At 42.2% G+C, this 20,514-nt stretch overlaps 1 protein-coding gene across 1 annotated transcript in view; it reads right to left on the bottom strand.

The window, feature by feature from the left end:
- The window catches only part of stk11 (serine/threonine kinase 11), a 46,533-nt gene extending 32,444 nt beyond the window's left edge, over positions 1 to 14,089 (bottom strand). Inside the window, 3 exon segments of the mRNA XM_084313463.1 lie at positions 13,668 to 13,806; positions 13,809 to 13,865; positions 13,868 to 14,089. Of these exon segments, the coding sequence (XP_084169589.1) occupies positions 13,668 to 13,806; positions 13,809 to 13,865; positions 13,868 to 13,892 (221 nt within the window). The 5' untranslated portion in view covers positions 13,893 to 14,089.
- Between the last annotated feature and the right edge of the window lie 6,425 nt (positions 14,090 to 20,514).

Consider the following 20,514-nt stretch of genomic DNA (forward strand, 5'->3'; position numbering starts at 1 on the left):
ACTATACTATAGATGGCACTATAGATGGCACTATAGATGTACTGGACTGAGGTTACATTTTCTCACGGTCCTCTCCGTGCCTTTTCTTTTCTCTTTTTAAATAACTTGTCCGCTGAAAGGGGTTGCCTGCACTTTGCCCACGGCGGCGTATTGAAGCATCGCCGCCTCCTCTCTCTCTCTCTCTCTCTCTCCTTCTCTCTCTCTCTCCTTCTCTCACAGTCACACAAAAGACACTGTGTGTGGAGGCCCTTTTACTTCCGTCTTGGCCTGCAGTTACAAGCGTCCTCTGCTTTATATAGAAACAGTGCTCCCCACAGGGACAACACATATTGCGCCCAGTAGTCTCACACACACACTCACAAAAAACAACAGCACGGAACCATGCAGACCTGCGCCCGCGTACGACCCAACGTCCCTGCCGGTGTCGTCTGTGACTGAGTGAGCGCAATTTGCAGTGCAAAGTGAGCGGGGCATTTTTTTTTTGTTTTGTTTAACCTTTATTTACCCAGGGTAGGTTCGCCGAGCACAGACGCTCTTTTTCAGGAACGCCCTGCTTCACATTCACACAGTTCCATCCACACCTGGGAGCTGCCCAGTACAACCACAGTCCGACACCATTGGCCACTGAGCAACTCCACTGGAGCAGTTGGGGGTTAAGTGCCTTGCTCAAGGGCACTTCAGCGGTTGGTGTTAAAGGAACACTCCAACATTTTGGGAAATTAAAATTAGCTTATTTTCCATCTACCCTGGAGTTAGACAAGAAGATGCATAACTTTTTCTTCTCTGTGCATGCAATAGGAAGACATTGGGAACTAGGCTAATGGAGGAACCTACTTCCAGTGACTGACGCTAAGCTAGGCTAACGGTGCGTGTCTTCCTACTCCTACTGCATGCACAGAGAAGAAAAAAGGCATGTATCTTCTTGTCTAACTCCAGGGTAGATGGCAAATAAGCTAATTTCCCAAAATGTCAGAGTGTTCCTTTAAGGGGACGGGAGGAGTGTTATGAATTCACTTCCCCAGCCCAGATTTTTTTTCCCCTGCCGGTCCCGGGGATCGAACCGGCGACCTTCCGGTCACAAACCCGCTTCTCTAACCATTAGGCCACCGCTGGGAGGAACACGCACCACTAACACAGAAGCTGTTACCGCTGCATCACTGACCGCACACATAACGACACTACTAGCACGCCGTGCGCCGCACACGCACACGTGATTACAATATGGCAGACCCCGATAGATAATAGCCTATTTTCAGACCGTCCCGTCATCTCTCACAAGCTTAGAAACGTGTGAAAGGCCTCCCCATGTGGCTGTCAATATATAGCGGAAAAAACTAAATTGCATCACTGCTCGTTTCAATTAAATAAATAAAAAGATTTCGATATTGGCTTTTTTTTTACCGATATACCGATATTGTTCAACTCTTAATTTCCGATACCGATATATGCAGGGTTTCCCCCGCCCAAAAAAAGTAATAATTTCAGGTAATTAACATTACATGTTAAGGTCTTTGAGCATCTGGAAAAGAGCTTTTTTCGACTCGTTGTGCCTAGAGGTCGCCATTTCGCAGCAGCAACAGGTTCCCGGCACTTTTGCAAACATTCGCTTGTTTCTATCGCATAAAACCATTTTGAGAGAAATTAAACATCTTACTATCAGACTGGATTTGTCATTGTCAGTGGATGAAACTATAGACGATTTGGAAGCGTTTATTGACGTGTTTTATGATAATATGTCGGCCAAAAGGGCAGCTGGACGGGAAAGAAAACGCAGCAGGACTCAGCTGGGCTCTAGCGATACGGAGTATCCACTTCTCGCAGAACTAAAAGTAATGCGTGAGTCTATGTCAACCATGATGCAAAAGCAGCTGGAGAAGTTGGATCTTTTGAAGAAGCTAAGTGACGACGTGGAGGAGTTAAAGCAATCGGTGGAATTCAACAACTCCCTGATCGAAGTCCTAAAGAAGGACAACGCTTCTCTCAGGGCTGACGTTATAAGACTACAGAAAGTCACAATCGAGCTCCAAGAAGACAACTACAAAACGGCGAATGATGTGCTGGATCTACAGAACCGAAGCATGAGAGACAATATAATTATACATGGGCTTCCTGAACAAAGTGGTGAAGAAAGGGGAGGCAAGGGAGCTTACATAAAGTCGGAGCAGATCTAGGTTACTAAAATTAACAGATTAAGTAAGAGAGAACCTATTATAAGCAGAAAATCTCAGAAAGCAGTAAGGACAGAAAAAAAAACTCTGGAATGTACTGAATGAAATCATGGGTAAAAAAAATCTGCCCTGGCTTCGTTTGTGGAATCAGATGGTGGTATTTATCTGACTAAGCCTCTTCACATTGCTGATTATTTTAGTGACTATTTTGTAAACAAGGTGTACAAGCTTGTGTCTGAGCAAGTCCAGGCCTACTTTTCAGTTAATGACATAACAACTGTACACCAACATGCATACAGGGCAGGTCATTCGACCAGCACTGCTTTGACACAAATGTCTGATAGTTGGCGTTCAGCTATCGATAGTTCAATGCTGGTGGGTGCTATTATGTTAGACTTCAGTGCCGCATTTGATGTGATCGATCACAATCTTTTAATACAAAAACTCATCTGCTATGGTTTTAATAACTCAGCGATTTTATTTTTCAGGAGTTATTTATCCTCGAGGTCTCAGAGGGTCTATTTTAATGGTGCTTTGTCAGGCAGTAGAGGGTTAGAATGCGGTGTCCCACAGGGGAGTAAGTTGCCTGGCTGGGGCCCCTCTTATTCTCTATTTTTACTAATGATATGCCTTTTTCTATTCCTCAGGCTAGTCTGACTTTATATGCTGATGATTCAACCCTTTATTATGCTGCAGCTACAAACTCTGAGCTCAATCAGGTTTTGGCTGGTGAATTGGACATTTTATATGACTGGATAAAAACAAATAAGCTGGTGCTTAACATATCAAAAACTGTTTGTATGCTTTTTGGGACCAATCAAAGATTGGCACGTAAACCTACATTGGTTCTACAAATTGCAGGTCAACCTATACAGCAGGTTGAAAAAACTAAGCTTCTAGGCCTCTGGCTTGATAGTACTTTATCATGGTCTGATCACATAAACAAAACTGTTTTTAAAATGGGTAGAGCTGTTGCTACTGCCAGGAAATGTGCACCATTCCTTCCATTTGCACTGTTTAATCAGATTGTTTGTGCTTTGGTTTTGTGCCACTTGGATTACTGTTCTGTAGTGTGGGCTTCTGCTTCAAAACAGTTGCTAAATAGGTTACAAGTGGTACAAAATAAGGCAGCAAGACTCGTTCTTGGTTGCTTATATAGGACTAGTGTTGTTCAAATGCATGAACGTCTTAGTTGGCGGAGTGTTGAGAAAAGACTTTCTGCCAACCTTTTAATTTGTTTTCATAAAGTGATCACAACCCACAGTCCTAAATATATCACGGATAAAATAATTCACAGCTCAAATGTGCACATGCATTTTACCAGAGGGGCAAGCAGAGGGCAGATTATTCTACCCCATGCAAATACTAACAGTATGCAAAGAACAGTTTTTTATATAGGGCTATCAGGGCATGGAATTATCTTCCAAGTGACATACGTGACATAAGAGGTGTAGCAAGCTTCAAAAATAAATTAAAATCTTACATGTAGCTAGGGCTGGGCGATATGGCCTAAATATGATATCACGATATTTTCTGACCTTTCGGCGATACACGATACACATCACAATGTTTTTCTTTTTTACCCCAAACGATTCATTATGAGGCTTACCAAGACAGTATTTGAGTTTGCAAGCTAACATTAAAGACAAAATAAAATACCCATGCATTTAGCATTTTTATATTATATATTAGATTTAGATTATTGGATTATTAGATTATAATATATTGCATATATTTAGCAATGAGATATTATATGATTTAGATATGAAATATGATGAATTGAAAATGGGGGACCCTGATGTAAACAAGACAAAAGTCTTTCTCTGGTCTGCATCCCCTTAACAATTGTATGTATTGAGCTGTACTGTACCCATTCTGCAATATGTTAATAAAGTTTTAAATCAATCAATCAATAGCATTTTAGCATTTTTATGAAACTACTATATATTTGTATGTCTCTAAATGTTTTGATGAATTGAAAATGGAGGACCCTTATGTAAAAAAGCCGAAAGTCTTTTTCTGGTCTTCATCCTCCTGTACTGTATTGTACCCATTCTGCAATATGTTAATAACGTTTTCATTCATTCATTCTGACGGACAACAGAATAATTTTGATTGACAGTCGAGTCTGCCAATTACGTCACACCGCTTGCACCCGCCCTGCTGTTCTTAGCACCAATCGGCAAGCTCTATTAGTTTTTTACTTCCTGAATGTCCGGTGTGCTGACATCAACAGAGCTACTTACATTAGCTCCCCGCGACCGACTAGTAGGAGACCAGTGCACCACAGGATGACTAAATGAGCCATAATGATTTTACCTCAACGAATGTTATAATAAAAGCCTTTCCATACATCTGTCTGATTGAAAACTTTATTAACAGACCGCGGAATGGGCATATCTCAACACGGGCTGAGATATGAACGAGTAACGTGTGGACCAGATTGACGCGACACAATCCTATTGGGCAAAACATCACGATATCCACGATACGTTGAAAAAGTGTATTGTTAATGAACTGTACCCGATATTTATATAATATCGTCATATCGCCCAGCCCTACATGTAGCCAATATTGACAATGCTGAGTTATGCAATATGTTACCGTTGATGTACATATTTAGATATAATTTGTTTGCGTGTTAATGTTGTTGCGTTTCCTCGGTTGGTACGTCTTGCTATGTTGTGTTTCCTTGGTTGGTACGTCTTGCTATGTTGTGTTTCCTTGGTTGGTATGTCTTGCTATGTTTTAATTGTATTATGTTTTAATTGCAATGTATATGTTGTAATGTTGTAATGTTGTCTCGGACCCCAGGGAGACTAGTTGACGTCTTGGCGTCAGCCAATGGGGATCCTTTGCTAATAAACAAATAAACATATCTCTTGTTGTGGAATTAACACAACATTATGCATACTTTTGACAATAAATAAAATCAGAATTTAGTCTTACTTGCTTGCCTGAGTAAATAAAAGAAAATATATATATATATATTTTTTAAAACAGATACCGATAACTAAGGGATAATGTATGTATGTATGTAACGAGGTCATTGTCGCAAAATAATTGACCGACACGGAGTTTAGAACACAGAGGCGCCTCGCCGAGGTGTTCTAAACGTAGTGAAGGTCAATTATTTTGCGACAATGACCGAGTATAGCTATACATTATCCCGCTTATTACATGGCTAACTTACTAACAATATACCTAACTCATTTTACACCATCGACAAGACGAGACTATATGAATTGAAAATGGGGGACCCTGATGGAAACAAGACAAACGTCTTTCTCAGGTCTGCATCCCCTTAACAATTGTATGTATTGAGCCGTACTGTATTGTACCCATTCTGCAATCTGTTAAATAAAGTTTTCATTCATTCATTCATTCAGATCAAATGCAGACGCAGTTGTTCTGTGGCTCCGTCAGCCCAAATAAAGTGATTATTATTATCGCCGGCAGCCGGCAGGTGTGTGGACTGATTGCACTGATGCAGTGTGTGTCAGTGGGGCTTGATTGCTCCAGCTGCGAACAGCGGTCATTATTGCTCGGCAGAGGTCCGTTATCGAGTAATAACGGACCTCTGCCGAGCGCTATTGACCAATCACAATCAAGCATTTCGGCGAATGTTAAAAAACGCCATGTAATAATTTCCGATATCACATTTTAATGCCAATATCGGCCGATAATATCGGACATCCCTATAAAAAAGCGATATTGGGGAGTCAGCAGCATAGATATCTGGTGTCTAAAACGCTGGGTGTCTACTGCAGTCTATCTTCTGCAGCAGGCTCCTGTATCAAGTGTCTAGCTGTGGGCCCGGGGCCAGATGGACCCGGTGGGCCCTAGAGGCCTGCCAGCCAGGAGCGTTGGTGGAGAGGATGTATCAGCACTCCGTCTGCACTATGGGACCAGCTCCTGATAATAAATACCTATACAGTCAGCTACAGGGGCCAGCTCCGGAGTGCATGCTCCTGCTCCGAGGCCCGTGTGTCTATTCATTCTGTTTAAACCAATGGGGGTTTTCTTCACAGTTTAGGCTAGACACTAATATTATAGTATTAAAACTGATGATGAGTTATATAATATTCATTAAAGAAAGTAGATTTAAAAAAGAAAAAAAGACTCATTTAATCAGATTAATCACTTTATTCAAATTGAGGATTTAGTTTGAGGATATTTAAAAATGTTGATTTAGACGTCCCGTTTGAAAAACCCTGACAAAGTTCGAAGCCTAAAAACAGGCTTCGGGGGACGGCTCCGATACCTATTACACACCTACAGGGCGGCGCTCCGGAGCACACGCCCAGCTCAGAGTCCCGTCCGATACCTACTAGAGGTGTAAAGGTACACGTATCCGTACCGAACCGTTTCAGTACTGCTGGACCTTAGGTTCAGTACGGCTGTGTACCGAACGAATACAACGGTATGCATTTGACTGAATAAACTACTACTACTACTACTACTACTACTACTATGTTAACCACTAACGACCGAACGCGCAGAACCTTTTTTAAATTTTTATTTGTGTGCAGAATTTTATTCAAAACTCCAAGTTCACCCCTTCCCAAAATATAATTTGCGCAAAGGGGCGGGTGTTCATTCAACCCACACACACACACAACACTGAAAGATTACCTGTCATTTTTTCTTTATTTTCCTTTACAAGTCGATTATTAATTTCAATATAGAATATTCGTTGACAGCCCTACAAGTACAATTAGTTACTGCCCACTACATCACATGGAACATCACATGGAACATGGAACATGGAAAGCCAAACTTTCCACCCACTGTACCGAAAACCCGTACGGAACCGTGACTTCAAAACTGAGGTACGTGCCGAACCGTGGTTTTTTGTGTACCGTTACACCCCTAGTATACACCTACAGGGCCCCTGCTCCGGAGTGCATGCCCAGCTCCGAGTCCCATCCGAGGATCCCAACCAGTGGCATAACATTCTGAAGATGAGCGTTGCCCCGAGTAATGAGAGTGGCATTGCTCAATCGATGCCAGTGTGAGCATGTCCATCCCCGTGGCAACACCCTGAAAGCAGGAAGTGTTTGGCCGCCAGGAGGAATGCTAAGCGGAGGCTGAATGGGGCTGACTGAGGGCTACTATGGCATCCAGCAACTACACACACAGCCAGACCATGTAAGGCTGGGGGGACCGACTCTCACAGCCTGGAGCACATGGGTCTCCCACCGGCTGCCAGGCGTACATGGGTCTCCCACCGGCTGCCAGGCGTACATGGGTCTCCCACCGGCTGCCAGATGTACATGGGTCTCCCACCGGCTGCCAGGTGTACATGGGTCTCCCACCGGCTGCCAGATGTACATGGGTCTCCCACCGGCTGCCAGATGTACATGGGTCTCCCACCGGCTGCCAGGCGTACATGAGAGTCTCCCACTGGCTGCCAGGCGTACATGAGAGTCTCCCACTGGCTGCCAGGCGTACATGAGAGTCTCCCACTGGCTGCCAGGCGTACATGAGAGTCTCCCACCGGCTGCCAGGCCGGCTTTCACAGCCTGGAGCACATGAGTCTCAGGGCTAGATCCACAAAGAATGGATTGCACGGTGCTAATTGCACCCTTACTTACAATTCATTATGAATTGAAAATGGGGGACCCTGATGTAAACAAGACGAAAGTCTTTCTCTGGTCTGCCACCCCTTAACGATTGTGTGTATTGAGTCGTACTGTATTGTACCCATTCTGCAATCTGTTAATAAAATTTCCATTCAATCAATCACCTGCGCGTGAATTTTATTAACAGATTACAACACAGTACGGCTCAATACACACAATTGTTAAGGGGGATGCAGACCAGAGAAAGACTTTCGTCTTGTTTACATCAGGGTCCCCCATTTTCAATTCATAGTGACATACATGACATACAGATAGACAGTACTGCTACATCTATACATTTATGACATACCAGATTTACAAATACAGTACTGTTTGTGATACAAGAAGAGGTTAAAAAAGAGAGTATATTTCACTTCTTTAGCTATGCCTGCTTGGTTGGCACACCGAAGTTACTGCTTTTAAGCGTTGTAATAAAGTCTACCCCCCCAAGTGAAGCTAGAGAGAGAGACAGAGAGAGAGAGAGACAGAGAGAGACAGAGAGAGAGAGAGACAGAGAGAGACAGAGAGAGAGGAGACAGAGAGGAGAGAGAAAGAGAGAGAGACAGAGAGATAAGAGAGCGAGGAGGATCCACAACGTCGACATGTTAGCTGCCAGCTTCAGTAAACCACAATGTTAGCTTATCTAAACTTGACAGGCAAGCTAGCATTCAAATATCACATTATGACTGATTAGCTCAGGCGAAATCACCCACTGCATTCAAATAATTAATTCAAATGCACTCGCAACACACACATCCACACACGCACACACTCACTTTAAACAAACAACACACTGCAGCACCCACTCTCCACACTTTAGAACACCTAACACACTTTATATTTATTGGTAAAGGATTTGCACTACAACCCATACCTCAGTACACTACTGTAATTGTACCTAAATTGTACCTCATCCCATTTCTGCTTTGCACTATATAGTATTGTATATTAGTATATTGCATAGTATATTGTATGGTAACTCAGTTACTCTATTCTGCATCGAACATTGTACATATGTATATACTGAACACTGTGTCTACGTACGTGACTTCTATTTTACATGCCATTTATTTTATTACATACTTATCTTTTGTCTAGCACAGTCTCTGGAGCGTAACAGAAAGAAGCATTTTGTATAAAACGGGGCGTCGGGGAGCACTTAATGAAAGTGCTCCCCGACGCCCCGTGCTATAGCGCGCGGCACACAGACAGCAGCTCTGCATGCACTGAGTCGTGATCATGGCGGATAGAGCGAAGCGTTCTAAAGTATGGATATACTTTACAAGGGTCAATGCCGACAATGCACGTTGCCACAAGTGCAACAAAACATTTGCCAGTAAGGGTGGCAATACGAGCAAATCAATTTATCAAAACATCTGTTGGCAAAACATGATATTAGTGTGCAGAAATGCGCGTATTCGACTGCCTTGCGCGCAGTGTTCCATCTGCATCCACTGCAGCCGTAAGCCAAGATACGGAGTTGCCTAGGCTAATAACGAATTATTACAAATAGGCTAATAAACAAAACAATTGTTTAGCTACAAATACTACAATCTAAACTTTTTATAGATCGTCAAGCTGAGGCGTCAGCCACTATGTCCCAGCCCAGTGAGCCCAGGGCCACCACACATCCTCCCTCTACCTCCCTCCACCACCCAAAGTCCTTTCACCCTAGCAGCTAGAGGAAGGATGACAGAGGATAGGGTGAACGAGTGTCACAGTTCTGTTAGCCTTTTGCATTTGTTGTTTATTATAAAAAGTCTATAATTCAGAGTCAGACACATTTAAAACATTGTTGCTGCTGTTGCTGAAGAAATTATATTAATTTATTATATTTATTTATAAAGTTATATAAAAGAACATTGCTGCTGCTGTTGCTGAAGAAATTATATTTATTTATAATATTTATTTATAAAGTTGTATTTATAAATAATAAAGCAATGTTGATTCTGTTCTTAATTAATTGTCTTTTTTTCTTGCAAAAAAATAACCAAAAAGAACCGATAAGAGTATCGATAAAGTACCGAACCGTTAAGCAGTATCGATAAGAGTAGTAGTATCGATAAAATCCTAACGATACCCATCCCTAGTTGCTACAGAGTTTACCCAGATACAAACTGGATTACAAGAGTTGTTACACCTTTTCAAGAAAGATCTTAAAAAGGAACACACCAACTATTATGGGAAATGCGCTTACTGGTCTTCTCCAGAGTCAGATAAGAAGATGGATAGCACCAATTTCCTCTCTGTGCGTTTGGTAGAAAGCCATCTGGCTGCAAGATAGCCTAGCTTAGCATAAATTAATGGAAGCGGACGCGTACAGCAGTTGGCCAAAAACACCTCTCCCAGAGTTTTAAGCTATAGGCTAGTGATTCGTATCCACTTCCATTCATTTGTGCTAAGCTAGGCATGCAGCCGGATAGCTTTCTACTGAACGCACAGAGAGGAAATTGGTATCTAATCTTCTCGTCTGACTCTGGAGAAGACGGTAAGCACATGTCCCATAATGTTGGCGTGGCGTGTTCCTTTAAGCAATACTTAAAAGCTAATAGCACAGTGGGGTCATCGAATATGATCTCTCAATCAATAATCCAACAATTCCTTCATATAAAAAAAAGGACAAAAAAGCATCGTCACTACTGAGAAGCAGTGAGTGAGAGCCTGGCCGCTGTCTAAAAACATGCCGTTTTGTTACGTAGTTCAGTGTTGAACTCATCCGACAGTCGCTAATGCTCTCTCTTCTATATATAGCAGCACAGGGCTCCGGCTCGAGGCTGGAGAATATTTAATAAACTGTTGTGTGATTAAAACCTCTCCCTCTCTCTCTCTCTCTGTGTGCACAGGAAGGGACGGGTGCAGAGGAGTTCAGATGGAATAAAAAGATATGTCAGCTAAATCAGGATGAGCGTGAGAGAGAGAGAGAGAGAGAGAGAGAGAGAGAGAGAGAGAGAGAGAGAGAGAGAAAGCCGTGCCTAAGCCGATAGAAAATTGATTAAATGTTTCAATTAGCATAAAAACAATGACATAATGGTATAACAAGAATCAACACGACAGAGCCTATTAATTATTATCGACTGTGGTGGTTGGGTGGGATATTCCACGAAGCGACGTGTTTGAACAGACAGGGGGGACAGAATGCAAATATGTTTTGGGAGGCAGCCTTGTCGTGCTCTTCTGAAAAAGGTCACGGCCCGGGTGGAATAGACATGATGACAAGAGCCGTTCATCACCAATAATAAATAGAAACGAGTCGTGATAAAAACAAACCGACGGACCGACCGACCGACGACCGACTGATGGTACTGCATCTTTTTACGACTGCATCTTCTTATATAACGATACCGTCGATGACACAATTAGAACAAGCGTGTAGAGATCCCTTGTTGAAAGCCACCTCGTACGCATGCAATGACCCGGGCCTGCTCACACAGAGTAATACACTGCAAAGAGGCCGAGTGGGAGAGTAGTCTGCAACGGTAGTGTTTCAAACAGTGCGAGTGGGATTTTAAAAATAAAAACCAACTAGGAGGGGGGGGGGGGGGGGGGGGGGGGGGGGACAGAGCGAGAGAGAAAGAAAGGGTCAAAGGGGCAAAACTAGGGATGCACAGATCCGACTTTTTCAGTGCCCATACCGATACCTGGGCTTTGGGTATCGGCCGATACAGAGTACCGATCGGCGATACCCATTGTTCAATTAATAAACTGTATATGGCTCACTGTGTGGAAGAGACTGGGGATCATTCTTTTGTGCAAGGCAACATCAGGCTCGACTTAAAACATTACTTTCCTAACCTAGTGAAACAAAATGTAACAAATTAACACATAGATATAAATGTACCCTATTGTTATTTATTATTAAAATTAAATAACAAAAAAATAAATCAACATCGGATCGGTGGATCCCTATCCCTGGTTTCAAACAGTGCGAGTGGGAAAAATTTAAATAATCAACTGGGAGGGGGACTGAGAGAGAGAAAGAAAACACAGGGTAATGGTGCAATGCCCTTCATTGGCTTCCAGAAGTTCCAGTATGCTACAGAATACATTTTAAGGTTGTCCTATTCGTTTTTAAAGCCCTTAACACATTGATTGCCATGCATTATACCCATCATTATACCCAGTCTGCCACCGCTGTAAGCCTATGGAGATGTTTACCTTCTTTGCAGGGCTATAACTTTTTAAATGTTATAGGTATATCTGCATTACTATGGCCCATTCAACATCGGGTATCTATCTATCGTTCCGGATGTGGGAGCGTTATATTTTTTCATTCATACATTGTTGTGTTAATAGCGTCGAGAATATAAGTATGTTTTTAAGCTTTTCTGCTGTAATTCCAAAAACACTAGTTATAGGCCCCGACGCATATGATAGATTATCGATTGGCGTTTCTTTCCTATACACGCTATATTAAAAAATTCAAATGTATATGATCGGTATACATTATGCTTCATCATGCGTGAAGGAAAGGGGGGGGGGGGGGGGGGGTCATTTATAATTCCTTGATAGTCAGCAACGGCTTTATTTAGTATGGGTTGATTGATATATTGATCAGACTGATTGCAAACAAAGAAATGGAGAATCACGCTGAAAATAACGTTAGTGTCGTCTTACCGTTCGCCGATGAGACTGGAGGAAAAATATCCCAATTATTTGACGTCGATCTGCTAGATCCATTTCCGGTTTGTATGACGCAATAAACGCCGAAATCATATCGATTATTGCGTTTAGAAAGCGATCCAAATGCACTAGTGTGTGTATATATTGATCCACGCTACAAGATATCTCTGGCGGAGGAATTTCCTCGACGCACCGATCGCCACTTCCGGTTTGGCGTGAATGTAACTCGCCCGACCATCCACCAGGCGGCGGTATTGAGGCGTTGCAATGTCAGACAGGGTGCCGCTGCAGTCCGGAGGGAGGCTGGATCAATTATGAATGCCATGGCAAATGAAAATGAAATATTGATCCCAAACACGCGTTACGACGTTGTTGGCGTTCAGCGCATGGCGGGCAATAGCGATTTACGACGTGGATGGTGTCCAATGTGTTAATGGTACATCTGCTACATCTCAGACCTCCTTCCCCCCATTCCAACACCAGGTCCCTCAGGTCAGCCGATCAGAGGTCTAACCTTAGGGGGGGGGGGGGGGGGGGGCTTGCCCCCTCGATGGATGCCTTCAAGTCTAGACTCAAAACCCACTTCTACCCATTAGCTTTTCCCGATGTTCACTGACTCATGCCCTATTTTCCCCCGCATGTTTGCCTGTGTGCCCTCCTCCCGTAAAAAGGGAGATGCGATTGTTGTCTATATGTTCTCTAGATGTATCCATGTGTATCTATCTACCCTCTGTGCAGCACTTTGGTTGACTGTTTAAATGTGCTATATAAATAAATAATAATAATAATTATTATTATTATTATTATTATTATTATTATTATTATAATAATAATAATAATAATAATAATAATAATAATAATAATAATAATAATAATAATAATAATAATAATAATAAATAATAATAATAATAATAATAATAATAATAATACATTTTATTTGTAATGCGCTTTATAATTGTGGAGCAAACCTCAAAGCGCTACATTTTAAAAGAACACAAAAACTAGCAAGAGTAAAGGAAGAAAGAATAGAAAATAGGCGGCCAGACTAAACCTAGCAAGGAGTCAAAAGAACACTAAAACTGGTAGCAGAGTAAGAGAAACGTAAGAATAAATAAAACTGGTAAAAGAACATAAAGTGTGGAGCTAACAATTGGATAAAAATCAACAGAAATTAATAAATAATTAATTAATAAATCTGATCGATCGTTTCCGATTGAAAGAAACAAACAAAAAAAGGAAAAAAAACACCACCCACTTTTTCACGTTGGCCTCTCCGTTGGGGATCCGCCGCAGCTTCTTCTTCTTCAGGATCTTGACGGCGCGGCGGCAGAGCGTGTCCGAGTCCAGCATCTCCTTCACCTTGCCGTAGGAGCCCTCGCCCAGCAGGTCCCCATCAGGTACTTCCCGATGAGCTTCGCCCGCTTCCGGCGCGGCTGGTAGATCACCTCCGTGAGTCGATGCGGTGGATGAACGTGTCCATCCCATCAGCTCGCTCTCGGTCAGGTAGTCGAGGTGCTGCAGCTCCCGACGCTCATGACTCTCGACTGGGGGGTGGGGGGTCCGAGTGGCTCGGGTTCAGGCCTATATTGCACTACAGAGTGTTACGGAGGGTCGCCCTTTTTTGGACCGGGCCAGTGGACACCTTTCTCTCGGGGTGTTCACATGGACGGGGGGGGGGGGGGGTTGTGACGGAAGCTCTCTCTTTATTTTTGTGTGTTCCTAATCTATGGTCAGTTTGCATTTTCTTTTTCACAAATAGCTAAGATTTGGTGTCGTGACTCTGTGAGAGCAGTCCACCGGAACCTTCTGAGCTGGCTATTCTTATGCACACCAGCAGGAGTACAGGTGAATTACAAAATACTAAAAAAGGGCACGGGAGGGGGGTGTAACCAGGCCTGAGAGTTGAGGGAGGAGGCGGCGGGGGGGGGGAATCAATCCCAATTTGTAAACATTAGCGTTGCTGCTTTGACTGGAGCGAAGCCGTAAAGAGGTGTAGTCAGCCTAAAAACCCGTTAGGTCTGTGTGCAGAGTCAGTACTTCCTTAAAGAGCTCAGGCTGCTCCGGACATTTTTGTTGTACAATGGCTGTGTGACTGGGTGCAGTTAAGCAGATAGAGTGGGGGGGGGGGGGGGGTGTGTTGGGTGCTCAAAAGATTACATTCCTCTGCTCAACTGACTCCCAAGTCATCGCCATTTGTGACCCGATACCGTCCGCAGGCAGAGGGAGAGGCGACCAGCCCTGCTCGAGGCGACGGGCAGCATTGCTGCAACGCACAGTCTGTGTCTCACGCCACGTAAGGTGTCAACAGCAGCAGCCCGACTTGATCCTTTCACCCAATGTCTATAAACAAACACAAGCAGCGATAAAACTTCCAGTCTTTGGTCATCAGCTTGGCCCCGGTCTAGAATTCATCCGAGTCATCTAGGGTGTCCCAACTGCCCTCAGCTGTCTCCGTGCAACCTGGATCCTGCCCCCACCCCCTCACCGAGTGCCTGAAGGGAAGAATCACATCAACACAGTTCCTAAATCAAGGTATTATTAATCGTAATAGGACACATACAAGACTAATCTGAATCCTATTATCATCTTACAGAAAAAGGCAATAAGGGTTGTGAACAATGTTAGTTATATCTCCATCCTACAAACACACTGTTTTTGAACTAAGGGCATTAAAGTTCCTCGACTTAGTTGACCTTAAAACAGCAGAGATAGTTTTTAAAGCTAGAAGTCATCAACTGCCATGTAACTTACAAATTTTGTTTAAAGAACGAGAGGTGACGATAATTTAAGAAGAAGACTCAATTTGAAACAGCTTAGAGCTCGAACCACACTAAAAAGTATGTCTGTGTCAGTTAAAGGAGTGAAACTCTGGAACAATATACCGGATGAAATACAAAACAGCAGGAGTATTTTTAAGTTTAAAAGAGTTTAAAAACAGGGTTCTAGAATCTTATAGTAAATTTTACCTACAATCTTTTTTCTTTTCTACCATGAAACTCTGGTATTGCAGATGAATTTTTGATTTTCCTATGTTGGCTTATGTTCTTTTCAGGAACGTTTTTTGTTGATATGTTGATTTATTTTTTGTTTGTTATATTTTGAAAACTTTAACTTTTTTGAATTTGTTTTTTGAATTAGGGGTAGGTTGCTCTATAAGCCTTCGGCTTCAAACCTATCCTTTTCGTTTGTTTATTTGTGAAAATGTTCGAACAATTATTTTTAATTTGTTTATTTATTTGTAAACATTCGAAATAAAATAATTCATTCATAGGTCTCTTCCTAAGACTATGGTTAGAAAACGAGTATTAGTGGAACACATTAAAAGCATGTTGTGTGTTGCAGTTACTGGATTATTATTGCATGCAGCAGGGCACTGTTTACTTTCCGAAAAAAACGGTTGCTAATCGCTGGCTAAAATAGTAACTACATTACCGATCAGGTCATCTTTTTTTAATGAACTGCTATCTGGTTAACGTTACCTGAAGTGTTTAATTGATTGATGAAACTTATTTAACAGATTGCAGAATGGGTACAGACTACAGTACAGTACGGCTCAATACATACAATTGTTAAGGGGATGCAGACCAGATAAAGACTTCGTCTTGTTTACATCAGGGTCCCCCATTTTCAATTCATCATGACATACAGATAGACAGTACTGCTACATCTATACATTTATGACATACCAGATTTACAAATACAGTACCGTTTGTGATACAAGAAGAGTTTAAAAAAAGAGAGTATATACATTTCACTTCTTTAGCTATGCCTGCTTGGTTGGCACACGAAGTACTGCTTAAAGCGTTGTATAAGTCTACCCCCCAAGTGAAGCTAGAGAGAGAGAGAGAGAGAGAGAGAGAGAGAGAGAGAGAGAGAGAGAGAGAGAGAGAGAGAGAGAGAGAGAGAGAGAGAGAGAGAGAGAGAGAGAGAGAGAGAGACAGAGAGAGAGAGAGACAGAGAGAAGATAAAGAGAGAGAGAGAGAGAGAGAGAGAGAGAGAGAGAGAGAGAGAGAGAGAGAGAGAGAGAGGAGAGAGAGAGAGAGAGAGAGAGAGAGAGATAAAGAGAGAGAGAGAGACAGAGGAGGATCCACAACGTCGACATGTTAGCTGCCAGCTTCAGTAAACCACAATGTTAGCTTATCTACACTTGACAGGCAAGCTAGCATTCAAATATCACAGTATGACTGATTAGCTCAGGCGAAATCACCCACTGCATTCAAATAATTAAAAACTAGTCGGCTATATACCGTCGTTGCCAGTTGGCAAACAAAACAAAATACAGCAACAACAACAAACAAGGCATGGTGCTAGTTGTTAACGTTAGCTTGAGATTCCAGTGGGCTAACTAGTTAGCATCAAGCTAACTAACTGGTGCGATGATGGGGTTAATGTCTCTTAATGTCTTACCTGCGAATCCACGGGAGTCCTGTTTCGTTGTAGTGTTTCCTTTAGCTTTTAATGATTAATTCACAATGTAGCAAGTGCTTTATTTGTGCTGAAATAATATATTTAGGTTTTCTCTGGCTCTCTTCGTGTTACTGCTGCCAATCAGGTTGTCGCCATCTTGTTTACCTCACTTGCACTGACAGCCTTCTGACGTTGCGTCAACACAACACAAGCCCCCGCCCCCCTCTCACGTTGCGTCAACACAACACAAGCCCCGCCCCCTTCTCAGTATGTTCACATTGATGATACACCAAAATAGTTGCCACTAATTTTAATAAAACTATATGTAAAACACATCTTTTAATTTAATACATGCAACTGGTTATGAATATTATGTTATGATGAATTGAAAATGGGGGGACCCTGATGTAAACAAGACGAAAGTCTTTCCTTTATTGAGCTGTACTGTATTGTACCCATTCTGCAATCTGTTAATAAAATGTTCAATCAATCAATCAATCAATCAATCAAGTCTTATAAACACTACCAAACTGACGTGCAGCATTTTCTGTGTTTATGTTACACTTCACTGGGGCCTCTGATGTTACATTACAAATGTAACAGTACTATATACCTGTATGTCATGTACTATGTCCCTATGTCATGATGTCATGTATGTTGTGTATGTCATAAATGTCACTATGAATTGAAAATGGGGGACCCTCAGCCTGAGTAAACAAGGACAAACGTCTTCCTCTGTCTGCATCCCCTTAACAATTGTGTGTATATTGAGCCGTACGTATTGTACCCATTCTGCAATCTGTTAAATAAAGTTTTCATTCATTCATTCATTCATGTCATCCAAAGGATCAACACAGAGTCCATGTCGGGTCAGGAGTAGGAAGTCAGTACTAGAGTCGAGTCGCTTCCCTCCCAGTGCTCACAAAGTGCCACACATGGGGAAAGCATGTTACAACTTTATAGTTCTTTACCGCGGCCAACACTATGGTTAGAGATGACTAGAGATTCGGCTCAAACAAGGGACTAAACACGTTTCGCAATTATGCCACATCAATGTGGAACGCCCTACCCAAAGCTGTAAAGGAATGTGAATCACTACCCACTTTCAAAACACTCTCAAAGAGCACCTAAGGGAGACTGCAACTCGAAACTGGCCCCTGTAAATGTCCGAACACAACCCCTCCAATGTACAGTAAATTACCAAGTATGTCTTGTCAATAATCCAATGTACAGTGTTGTTTGTACAGTTGTACAGTGTCCCCACCCACCCCTCCTACCCACCCCCCCCCACTCCTAACCAACCCCCCCCCCCCCCACCCAACACCTCCAATGTACAGTCCCCCCCACCCCCACCTACCCAATCCAATGTACAGTTTCCACGCCTAATGTATATACTCTTTTCTTTCTGGACTCTTTTTGTATCACAAACAGTACTGTAATTGCAAATCTGATATGTCATAAATGTATAGATGGAGCAGTACTGTCTATCTGTATGTCGTGTATGTCATATATGTTACGATGAATTGAAAATGGGGGACCCTGATGTAAACAAGACGAAGTCTTTCTCTGGTCTGCACCCCCTTAACAATTGTATGTATTGAGCTGTACTGTACTGTACCCATTCTGCATCTGTTAATAAAGTTTTCATTCATTCATTCATTCATTCATTCATTCATTCATTCATTCATTCATTCATTCATTCATTCAATGGTTGCCATTGACCGATGCTGTAAAAACCCACGGGGACTTTGCTTCGCTGAACTTTCTGGGTTATATTTAACCTGTGCAAACCCCTGGGGAATGGCAAACTGAAGGTCTGATTTCATTTCACAGATCCATTACCTTCCTCATTGGATGCTTGAAGCTGAACTCTTCACTCAGAATAGGAAGGGACCGAAAGTGGTGTATTTAACATCTTGAACTTTTACCAACACAGAGATTGAGTATAGCGTCCTTTTTGCTACGTGAGGAGGAGGGATCTCAATCACACCGTGGGGTTCCGACAATAATAAATAAAACATTAATACTGGCAACTAAACAAATACTAACTCTACCGGTATTTCTATAATTGTATATAATACAATTACTTATTATAATAAGTAAATCTATGACTACACTTTTAAGACCAAGGCAATTTTTTTTATTGTTTACAGTGAAGCACAAAGAAATCCTTACAATGTACAAAGGGTGTGAAACTTCATCACTATAGAATAGAATAGATCTTTATTTGTCATTGTTGGTACAACGAAATTTGTTAGGAACATCACCACTGGCATACAACATAAGATATAACATGTGCAAAATAATAATGTCAATAATAATAGTAATATAGTAATAAAGTAATAAAGTATCAATGTCCCAATGTCCCAATATATAACATACCATCATTGTCCCAAGTGCATTTAGTGCTTGTGCAAATAAATTAATAAATATAAATATAAATATTTCAGTCCAGTGAGTTGATGGAAGGAGGGGGGGGGGGGGGGGGGGGGGGCGTGACCTTGCAAAGGATGAAGTATTGTATAGTGCAGCAATGCAAGTCCGGTTCACAGTTATTGTTGTAATGTGGGAGTGGGAGTTATGTCACCGGGGTGGATGCGGGGGGGGGGGGCAAGTTGATGTTCGTCGTTGAGCAGCCTGACAGCCCGTGGGTAGAGGCTGTTGGTCAGTCTGCTGGTTCCGGACTGGATGGATCTGTACCTTCGACCAGAGGGCAGCAGTGAAAGAGATGGTGTGCTGGGTGGTACTGGTCTAGTAAGATGTTATTTATACGCCGTAGGCAGCGGGAGGTAAAGACTGTGGAGATATCTGGGAGGCTAGCTCCAGTGATCCTCCTCGCAGCCTTGACCACTCTGTGGAGGGCCTCCTTCTCTGCCCTGGTGCAGCCAGTAAACCACACCAGTAGTCCGTACGTGAGTACACTCTCTACTGCGCAGTGGTAGAAAGTTGGCCATCAGTCCCTGTGGAAGTTTAGCCCATTTAAACTTCCTAAGATAGAAAGGCGCTGCTGTGCTTTGCCCACAGCAGAGGCAATGCTGACCCCCCAGGACAGTCATCAGACATTGTCAGACATTGAGCTTGGTGATTAGCAAACAGTAACAAAATCACATGAACCCATAAACTATAATCAAAGCAGATCATTTACAAACACATTTGGTTTTGAATTAAACGTTGCCGTCAAGTATTGAACATTAAAACCATCATGGATTATGTAAATTACAATTCAATGAAAAGTGACGTAAGTCATTCCGTTTGTTTACAGTATTCAAGACCGAAACATGACAGAAATGGCCCTCGGTGCTAGAAAAGCCAAAAACCTTACAGATTCAATATTATTCTATTTTAGCTGGATAAAATCTCAGCTGGAGGAATTAACTAGAATTAGAGCAAACAAAATGTTTTCCCCATTCTCTGTGAATTCACCAACCCCCCCCCCCCCCCCCAAAAAGAATAAGCCCTCACCCACCTTCCAGGTGAGCAGCTGGCTTTGTTCTTATGATGAGAGAGAGATATCTCTCTTATTGTGATCTTATAGCCCAACTACAGGATAAAAGGAACATAGAGAAGTAGTCAAGATTCAAGATTTTATTAACATTTAAAATAAAATACAAAATGGACCTTCAAGGACCTTGTGCAAACCTTTGGCTCAGTTAAATAACCAACAGTAAAACCACAAAAACACCTCTTGAATATAA

This window comes from Notolepis coatsorum (genome assembly GCF_963971535.1).
Source record: "Notolepis coatsorum genome assembly, chromosome: 4".
NCBI classification, from domain to species: Eukaryota; Metazoa; Chordata; class Actinopteri; order Aulopiformes; family Paralepididae; genus Notolepis; species Notolepis coatsorum.